An 11,053-nucleotide genomic window follows, 5' to 3' on the forward strand; every position below is an offset into this window, starting at 1 on the left:
ACATATATATATATATATATATATATAAAACATTTTTTTTGTTTGTTTTTTTTTGTACACACTTAGATAAATATATAATTTTTGATGTAATTACTGTATAAGGAAAAAGCAGTGCCTTATATGTGTAGTAGTTCTTAAACAATTGCCTGTTTTATATCTGAAATTTTAGTGATAATCACCTGGAAAAAAGATAATTAAAGAATGGTGGCGAAGATTTTATATATGAGAAACCGTTCCAGCATGGAATACGATTGGGGTTTGACTGAGGCAATCAAATATATGTGCTGAATAATTTACCACTCTAGTGCAATCTGCTCTTCTTTGTGTGATTTTGGCTGCTGTGCTTTTTAGATGCCCTCAGAGAAAACTCTCACACTGGTTTCCACAAAAAAATCCAAAAATACATTTCTGTAAGTGTGATTTCCAGCACATTTCACTCCATACACTTTTTTCACACTTCTTTTTGACTTTGATCTGTATGTCTTCCTGCATGTCTCCTTGTACTTGACCTAGCGCGATCTGTTCTCGTTTGTGTGATTTTGGCTGCTGTGTTTTTAGATGCCCTCTCACACTGGTTTCAACGAAAAATGCAAAAACTACATTTCTTTTTGTGTGATTTCCAGCACATTTCACTCCATACACTTTCCACACTTCTTTTTGACTTTGATCTGTATGTCTTCCTGCCTGTCTTGTTGTACTTGACCAGACACACATTCCAACATGCCCACAAACAATTCCATTCTGTCCTGCATTGGAAATGGTTGGGTCGTGGGTAGTTTGCAGGGTTGTTCATGGTAACAGGCATTAAGTGAATCTTCATCCTGGCATCTGATAAAGACCGTGACATACCATGCCAACAGTCAGCTGTCATAGAGGGTTTGTCAGCTCAGTTTTTGCAGTGAATTTCAAACCGTCAGCACAAGTCTGACCCCTGTGGGGTTTCTGGCCAATTGAGCATGGTTGAATTGGCATTGAGCAGTCGTTGATTGAGATCACTCTGATTGGCTGCCCGGCTTAGCGAACAAGTGCATGAGAAGAAAAACAAAAGTGATAAAAGCAAGCAAATAATGTCAGGAGGATGCACGCAGAAGCACTTCTAATTTTATGTCATCTTTCCTGAGCATATAAATGTGCATATATTTTCATAACAACATGGCCGTCTGGAATGAAGAAAGTGATCAACATGATTCTTATTCAAAATGGTATGCAAATGCTGCTTTGTTCAGGGTTTGTACATCTGCAGTCCTAGCTTCGCTTTCTCTTTTTGAATGACAAATACAGACTACTGCCACCTACTGATATAGACCGTTTTTTCCTCTCACACAGGTGCAAAATGTCTGTGCTAGTTGGCCCTTGGCGTGCCACACTAACTACCCAGATTCATTTTAATTTTCGTTACATAAAATAAAATTAAAAGTTTATAAGTTTTTAATCAAATCATGACCCCAAGAATAGATTTGAATTGAATCATGAGATTCCAAAAGATTTCCACCCATAATATGTTTTGGAAGAGAATGCTACCCAGAATCTTCTGTCCCCGCTGGTCCCGGCCAGCTCCAAATCTCCTGTATTTCCACTGGTTCTGTCCAGCTAAAAAAATCCTGAGTCTCCTGAGATCCTTCTACCACCTCCTCCAAAGTCAGCCACTCCATCAGCCACGCCTACGCTGGTTCCCTCCACCTCTTTGGATCTTCCTTCATTTACTCCACCATGCTACATGGATGCACCATGGTTCTTCCGTTCTCCAGCTTCGTCCTGGCAAAAGGATCCTCTGGACTCCACCTCAGCCCTCCGACCCTTCAGCTCCACCGGGCTCCGTCAGTCCTCACACTCTGCTGTGCTCCTCCTTTTCTTTGGTTCTACCTTGGTCCTCACTCCCACCGATTCTGCTCCAGCCTGCCAAGCCTGAGCTTGTTTCCATCTCGGTCCTGTGAGTCTGTTGTGCCGCCTCAGCCTTCCAGGCCTCCAGTATCACCCCAAGTTTCAGTGTCCTCAGCTCTGCCTGGGTCCCCAGCTCCATCGTCTCCGTCTCAATCCATTGTCCCCCTGGTTTCATCAGCCAAGTTGCTACCATGGCTCCTGTTTCCTGGGTATTCCAGAGTGTTTGTTATTAAAGACTGTTCTGTTTGGATTCTCGTTGTGTGCTTCTTTACACCCACCATGAACAATAATATTGTATACAAACATTAATTTTTGCTTTTGAAAATAAACAAAAAGAGTTTTTCTTGCATGAATCTTAAGTATATATATATATTTTTAGCTTGTCTCCTTCAATTTCCGAGATGAATAGAGAATCAGATGAGTTCTGAACTTCATCACTTATTCACCATCCAGCCCACTATCAGCACACATTGACAGCAGCTCCTGGTAGACACAGATTCTGCTGCATATTAACCAGCTGCATATTTATTACATGCACAAAATATAATCTTTGAAGTTTCCATAGATGAATATGGGAACAGACTTTTGACACCTAGACACAAGAGAGGCTGGATTTGAATACATTAAAAATAGTGGGTAAGGTGAAGGAATTTTGAAGGCGTAGTTCATCCCAAAATGAAATTTGCGTCATATTTATTCACCCTTATGTCATTCCAAATCCACATGACTTTCTTTCTTCTGTGGAATACAAAAGAAGTTCACTGGTAGCATTTTTTCATGCAGTTACAAAGCTTTCAAGCTTTAACAAGTACACAAAAGCAGTGTAAAGTAATCCACGCAACTCTTTTCTTGAAAGCAGTATGAAAGATGTGTGTGCGGAACAATCTGAAATCATGAATAAATCATTCATACCAGTTTTGTGAATCAAAAGCATCTCGAAAGCATCGAAACTTAAGAAAAAAAATAGATGAAGCATGTCAATGACTTGATGCCAGGCATGAAAACTGGCCATATATTACAAGCCAAAACATCTTTCCAGTCAGACCACTGCTGGATTGGTAAATGTCACTAAAGCACATCTTTAATCTGCACTTATAAATACTGATACAAACCTTGTTACTCCATATCAGTATTGCCAGAATCAGTGCGCTGAAAAATAAAAATGAAAGGACCATGTCTTTTATTTAAAGTGCATTTTTTATATTGTTCTAATCAAAAATAATGGTTTCTGGTTTAAACTTGTTTTGTTCATTTTGGCTGAAAGCAAATAACATTTCTTAATGAGCTGAATCAACATTGAACTGACAAAAGCTGAATAACGATATTGCTGCCTTTTGTAAAATTCACAAATTCACACTGTTATTGTTTTGAACTGAACCAACACTAAACTGACTTGTTCTGAGTAATGACACTGTTATCTTTTAGAACTGCTTTACAGCAGTTTCCATAGTTGAGTTTCCATTCTGCTATTTTTCTTGTTCATCACTGTGAAACTGCTTTGACACAATTTGTCAATGTAAAAAGCGCTATCAAGGTGACTTGACTAAACGGTTTCAATGCATGTGTGTCCCGTCATGATCAGGTCCAGGAGGGAATAATGCTGCTGCTGGTATAGCCCAGTCTCAGTCTCGAGCAATGATTGCTGCTGCTGCCCGCCGCAGAGACAGCAGTCATAACGAACTCTACTACGAAGAGGCCGAGCATGAGAGACGAGTCCGCAAACGCAGGGCTAGGTGAGAGAACATTGGTGTGGAGATTTAGAAAGACATTTGGCAAATAATTTTACTTATAAGGAATAAATGATGAAAAGATGGAGAGATAAGCTTATAGACTTGCAATATGCTTTTGTAACAGTGATAGTGCCAGCTTATGATATTTAGCATGAATGAATCATTATAGAATTTCTCAGCATGAAATGGGATCATTTCTAATAGTGATTAAGTGATTAAATCAGACAAAAGATTGCATTACTCAGCCTCTAGTGCAGAGGTTATCATATGTGTGGTGACTCTGCTTTTTAAAGGGGTCATATGACGTTGCTAAAAAGAACATTATTTTGTGTATTTGGTGTAATGAAATGTGTTTATGTGGTTTAAGGTTCAAAAAACACATTATTTTCCACATACTGTACATTATTGTTTCTCCTCTATGCCCCACCTTTCTGAAACGCGTCGATTCAAACAAAGTAGTTTCGCTTTCACAAAGAAACACACAGCACCTTCACGATATGGTGGCGGCAACAATACTACAGCGAGTATCAAAGTTACGCCTTCTTTCTTTGCGTGAACATTTGGGCGTTGTTATGCAAATCTACCCACACACTGACGTAGACATGTGGGGGCGTGTTAGAACGAGGCGTTTTAGGAGGGCGTGGACCAGTCTTTACTTTTATAAAGAATATCTCTTTGGGTTTGAGACTTTAGTCTTTGCAACTTTAGGGATCTTATCTATTCATGAACAGCTTGTAACACTCCAAAGAGAAAGGAAAACTTGAAATCGCATCATATGACCCCTTTAAAGAAGCAGAGCAATACATTTTTGTCCCCCTATTCAAATCTGACACACATGAGAATGTGAGTTTACGTAAGCACATAACATAACAGGAAGAAGATGGAGAAGAATAAACCGCACACAAACCTCAATCGTTCTCACATATATTGTCAATACTAGATTTAAAGGGATAGTTCGCCCAAAAATGAAAATTCTGTCATTAATTACTCACCATCATGCCGTTCCAAACCCGTTCATCTTCGGAACACAAATTAAAATATTTTTGATGAATTTCGAGAGCTCTATGACCCTCCCATAGACAGCAAGGATACTACCACAGTCAAGGTCCAGAAACGTAGCAAGGACATCGTTAAAATAATCCATGTGACATCAGTGGCTCAACTGTAATTTTACGAAGCTACGAGATTACTTTTTGTGCGCAAAGAAAACAAAAATAATGACTTTATTCAAAAATTCTTCTCCTCCACGTCACCATATAGCGCCATTTTGGGGAGTATCCACTGAACGTAAACAACGTTTGCTGTTCTGTGTCAGCTGCACCACGCGGATACATTGTCTACGTTGTTTACACTTTGATCTGAACGAAAACAATGTATCCTCATGGCGCAGCTGACACAGAACAGCATACGTTGTTTACATTCAGTGGATACTCTCTAAAATGGCGCCAGAATGATGCGTAGGAGACAAATTGTTGAATAAAGTCATTATTTTTTATTTCTTTGTGCACAAAAAGTATTCTCGTAGCATTATAAAATTACAGTTGAACCCCTGATGTCACATGGGCTTTTTTAATGATGTCATTGCTACGTTTCTGGACCTTGACTGTGGTAGTATCCTTGCTGTCTATGGGAGGGTCAGAGATCTCTCGGAATTCACCAAAAATATCTTAATTTGTGTTCCGAAGATGAACGGAGGTCTTACGGGTTTGTAACGACATGAGGGTGAGTAATTAATGACAGAATTTTCATTTTTGGGTGAACTATCCCTTTAAATGTGAACATGATTTGAGAACTACACAAAAAATTTTATGTAGGATTTACTTTGCAACCATTTTAATTCAGAAATAGTAAATTTCACAAATAATTGCAAAGAAACAACTTTGAATCCTCTTTTTTATACAGTGTACTTGGTGTAAGTCTACTGCATTCCCCAGTTTACAATGCCTCACACTTTGGGAATCACTGCTCTAGACAACAACAGATTGTGAAACTGAACTTGAGAAACTTGAGACTGTGAGACGACACCCATTTCTTTTTCAGGCTGGTGGTGGCAGTGGAGGAGGCATTTACACACATTCGTTGCATGCAAGAGGAGGAGCAGAAGAAGGCACGTGGTGACGTGATGGACCCACGTGAAGCGGCTCAAGCCATCTTCCCTTCCATGGCCCGAGCACTGCAGAAATACTTCCGCACCACCAGACAACAGCACCTCCACAGCATGGAGAGCATACAGCAGCACTTAGCCTTCTGCATCACAAACAACATGACACCTAAGGTGAGGCCACTGACAGTGACAATCCCAGTCAGGTGGTTTTTATCACAAAATAATCCCAGACAGGGTGTTTATGAATAATCTTGAAGGGATTCATTTTACAGTAAAGACTGGCAGCATATGGAGATAGGAAGGCAGCCAGGCATGTCTGAATCCAATGATCATGTCATATACTGTTGGCTTAGATGCCTTCATCTGATCGATTTTTGAAGGCAGCATTAATTTATCCTTCGCTGCCTTTGATATCCCACAATCCTGTACGTTCCATTCCGTGACAGTTGAGGTTAAAAATAAAGATGGTGCCCGAGAGTTGTCACCAAGCCTATACTGTTTTGTTGTAAATCATTAAACTATAACGCTGCCTCTAAAATCTGAGGCACCTTCATGTGCAAGCACTGCCTGCAAAGTCAATGTCTGATAGGACAGCAAGGGAACAAGTCAACTTTCTAAGCTTTTAGATGCAGCTATAGACATAAAGTGTATTTAAATATTATTATGTGAGTGCTACGAGAGACACAAAACTATAAAAATATACAGTTTTGCTCTCAGTAGTATGCCATGATTGAGCAGAATCTAGGATGCCGTATGTATGGATCAAGACTGATACAATGTGCCAGGTTTCAGAACAAGTCAGTGGAACTTTTAAGACCCGTTCACACCAAGGACAATAACGATAAAAATATAGTTCTAAAAATCGTTCTCAATATTAAAGAATAGCAGAGTCCACACCACAGCTATAGCGATAAAGGCACAGAGAAACAATATCGTTGGAATCACTTTCAGAATGATTTTTTCCAGCTGATGAATGATACAAACATTGACACCCAATCAGAATCCATCCTGCTACAACGAGCTCGAGAATTTAAAGCGGCAGATGAGTGTGCACTTAGAATAAACAGAAAATATCGTCCACTGGTGTGAACGCAAATATATATATCTTTATAGTTATTGTTCTTGGTGTGAACGGGGCTTTAGTGGAGTCAAAGATATGATTGTTTAAGATCTCATCGACTTGAGTCTAATGTTATTAGACTGTAATGATGAAGTGTGTTTTTGTTTTTCAGGCATTTCTGGAGAGTTATCTGACCACAGGCCCTACACTGCAGTATGGAAAGGACCGCTGGCTTGCCAGGCAGTGGACCCTTATCAGCGAAGCCTCAGTTACCAGTGGTCTGAAAGATGGGACCGTTTTTCTGCTCAAATGCATTGACTTTTGCCTAGTAGTCACTACCAAAAAGATACCTTATATTCAGCTTGCTGAAGAATTCATCGACCCAAAGTCACACAAGTTTGTGCTTCGACTGCAGTCTGAGACTTCAGTTTAGAGGGGTTTTTTTCTCGTTTATTTTGTTTTCAGCAAAAACTGATTTTCTTCTGGGATGTATTTTTTTTGACTTTCAAGTAATATATATGTATATCAAATATTTCAATATATTGCTTTTTCTTTTATGAGTTTGTTTTGTTCGTGCTTATATGTTCATCGGAATTAAAACGTTTGCAGTCAAACCAAACAAAATCAGATCAGATAAAACTGTTATGGAGGTTGGGTATAATTACTGAAGACTACATATTAATGTTTGTAAAATACAGAAACAGTAAAGGGTGGAGGATAGTGGGTGCAGTCAAATACTTTTTCAGTGGACCACAGAGAGATGGATGGACTCAAATGGGCACATTTTCTCTGTCTCGCTACTCTATATAAAAACACTCTGGGAATATGATCTGCAGACTTTCTGCAATATCCACAATAGTGCAGTTGGAGCTGCACAGATGAGACTTTGAGAAACATTGGCCAATTACTGTATCGTTATAGCAACAGGTTTTCCCATCATACGGTTCACAAGCACATCATCTCAGCCAAATGACCTTCTACTACTGTAAATGCACATCAAAAATTTCCAATGCACATTTTTAACAAACTTGTTTTTGCTGATAGGACATGTGTCTTTGTTTATATATATATGCACATTGTATACCAATGGGAGGTGTGTGTGTGTGAGAGAGAGAGAGAGAGAGAGATAAAGAGAGACATTGGCAATCAATACAATGATCCACTTAACACATTTTGTTCAAATTTCTTGATTAGATCTAATGTTTTAATAATCATCTCTCTCATTGGTAAATTTTGGACTTGTAAAGACTGTATAGTTTTGGATTATTAAGCATGAGAGGTGAAAAAATAAATATAAAATAATTTGTTCTCAAGCATTAAGGCAAACATTCAAACCAGACACATTTTATAGCACACTACAACATTACACGTTGAAAAGTTAAAATTATGCAAAAAGTATGTCATAATTTAGATTTACAGTTTAAACTGAATTAATTTTTCATTATGAGATAAAAGTTTATTATTATGAGATTAAAAATTATGAAAAAATATATGAAGTAAGCCAGAATTTTGACAAAAAGTCAAAATTCTAGTAATTATGACATGAAAAGCTGATATTGAGATGAAAGCTCTTGGTGAGATATAAAAAAATGGATGTGAATACAGTTAAGCTAACAGTGCTGAAGGACACTGTCATGACTTTTAAGAAATTAACAGAGAACATGTACCTATTTTTTCTTTGTGGCACAATTCTTCTTTTTTTCCTCATGACAATTATAAATATGATCACTAAAACCATATGCTTAAATCCCAGATCTCTGCGAATAAAGAGGTGCTTGGCCTGTACCCTGCATGTCATGTATTTTAAGAGGTGCTCTTTACAGCAGACTGTAGGGAGTTGTAATTGGACATGGACTCAATTTGAGCTGTTCAGATGAGTAGAGATGATGTGTGATCTCTTGTGTCCTGTCCTGTTTCTTGTTCTATGCCTCACAGCAGTGTAGCTATAAAAAAAACTGTCACGAACGGCTCATGAGAATGTCATCTAGGTCTATGAAATTAAAGAATGTCCCCCCAAAGAACTGGAATATTTTGTCTGCCAATGTTGAGATACTGCTGAGAAACAACTGATTGGTCATGACCACTGGTCATTTTACCTTGATTTAGAATGTTGCTGTCAGCCCTTGTTAAGGACAACAAAATTGGTCTAAAACTGATTTTTTTCAGAGTGGTTAATTTTAAAAGGATTATCACAAGTGTTCAAATATCATGCCATATCTATGCATAACATTCAATTTAATTTTCTTTTTATTTAGAAACATACGACTGCTTGAAATATTTATCAATTAAAGGGATAATTTACCCAACAATTTAAATTTCAAACTCGTTTGACTCGTTTTACTTTCTTCTGAGGAACACACACACACACACACACACACTCAAAAAGTCATTTGAAGCATTGTTTGTAACTAAACAGTTTTGGTTGACATTGACTTCCATTACATAGGCAAAACAAACACTGAGACATTTCTCACAATATCTCCTTTTGTGTTCCACAGAAGAAAGTCTGTTCATACAAGTTTGATGACAGAATTTTATTGTTCATCACTTTACATTTTTCTGTCATTGGAAGAATTAACCAACACAGCACCCTCTTGAGGGGAAAGATGGATGTGTTAACATTGTCATTGACCTGGTTTTGCACATATAGACTGGCATTTTAGGTTACAATTTTTATTATGGGTTTTTATCATGGGTTATTATTATTCGTCACTTGTCCCTCATTCTCTTCTATTTTACAATGTTATTAAATGCTATTTTTTGCTAAAACTTTTATATTAAGACGTTTTTTAAGACAGTGATGGTGTGGACTGAGTTACTTTATATAAACCACTCATAATGTGACTGTGCCTCTGCTTTTACACAGTGTGTGTATGTATGTGTGTGTTATTAAGTCATTCACAATTTACAACTCGCACCTCACTTGCCGAAGGCCGCTGTTTGTATGCCTGATTTTGTTATAACAAATGCTTCAAAGCTCACATCATACATTTGAATAAAACAGACATTTTAATAACACTGAAATTCATCTGTAACCTTTCTTACTGCCAAGTATGTACTTGTTGAGGTTGTTGAACTGTAGGCATGTTATACAACTGTACTTTGATCTTTTGTTCTGAATTGGCTCTTAAACTCATTGTTCATATAGGCCAGATTATAAATATTCATTCCTTCTGATTGCAAATAATGAAAGGGTAAACAAATCAGCAATGTCACACTCTTAAGTTTAGAGTGTACTTTGAACCCTCCCTGTGAGACACTGTACTGTATGTGCAAATACATGCCGTGACTGTAAATCACTCAAGAAGCCTTTCTGTGATTCAGTGCAAAGGTGAAACTGCAGTTTTAAACTTGCCACACTGGATTTTCACCTCAGCTTTGCTAGAGATTGGCTGCCTTCATAGGTCACATCAGTCATGTGATTGGTCTAATTCATATGGGCGAGTCATATGGGTATGAGTCATATGGGCGGCATCTGGATTATGTCATAAATCTCGTTGGAAAGAGCATCCATATGAAGGTGAGGGTAACTGAGGCTGAGGGGGAGTGTTCTGCATTCCAGTTTAATCACTTAGTCTGGTAGTGCACAGATGTAGTGTCTACTGAATTAAATTACTTTGCGGCTCCATCTGTAGATGTTCCTCCATACTGCTGAGCTAATGATGTTAGATGTGAAAGGTTCTAAAATCATTATGAGAAAGTTCATAAGAAACCCAAACACATTTACATGCAGTAGCTATGTACACTATAGTATACAATATATATACTGTATATATATATATTATTACGTTGAAAACAGCTGAGTATAATTTTTTCAGGTTTCATTGATGAATTGAAAGTTCAGAAGAACAGCATTTATCTGAAATAGAAATCTTTTGTAACATTATAAAAGTCTTTATCATCACTTTTTATCAATTTAAAGCATCCTTGCTAAATAAAAGTATTAATTTCTAAAAAAATAAATTATTATTATTATTATTATACTGACTCCAAGCTTTTGAATGCTATAGTGTATAATGTTACAAAAGCTTTTTATTTCAGATAAATGCTGATCTTTGGATCTTTCTATTCATTAAAGAATCCTGAAAAAAAAATGTGCTCAACTGTTTTAAATATTGATAATAATAATAATAATAATTGTTTATTGAACAGCAAATCCGCATATTAGAATAATTTCTGAAGGATCATGTGACACTGAAGACTGGAGTAATGATGCTGAAAATTTACCTATGTATGATCACAGGAATAAATTACATTTTAAAATCTATTCAAATAGAA

At 37.4% G+C, this 11,053-nt stretch overlaps 1 protein-coding gene across 1 annotated transcript in view; it reads left to right on the forward strand.

The window, feature by feature from the left end:
- LOC107739810 (vang-like protein 1) overlaps window positions 1-8,158 on the forward strand; it is an 85,144-nt gene extending 76,986 nt beyond the window's left edge. The window contains exons 7-9 of the mRNA XM_016552013.1: window positions 3,464-3,614; window positions 5,652-5,886; window positions 6,948-8,158. Of these exons, the coding sequence (XP_016407499.1) occupies window positions 3,464-3,614; window positions 5,652-5,886; window positions 6,948-7,208 (647 nt within the window). The 3' untranslated portion in view covers window positions 7,209-8,158. The remainder of the gene's footprint in view (window positions 1-3,463; window positions 3,615-5,651; window positions 5,887-6,947) is intronic.
- Window positions 8,159-11,053: the final 2,895 nt, after the last annotated feature.

Source organism: Sinocyclocheilus rhinocerous, unplaced genomic scaffold, assembly GCF_001515625.1.
Source record: "Sinocyclocheilus rhinocerous isolate Xijiao unplaced genomic scaffold, SAMN03320098_v1.1 scaffold1306, whole genome shotgun sequence".
Lineage (NCBI taxonomy): Eukaryota > Metazoa > Chordata > Actinopteri > Cypriniformes > Cyprinidae > Sinocyclocheilus > Sinocyclocheilus rhinocerous.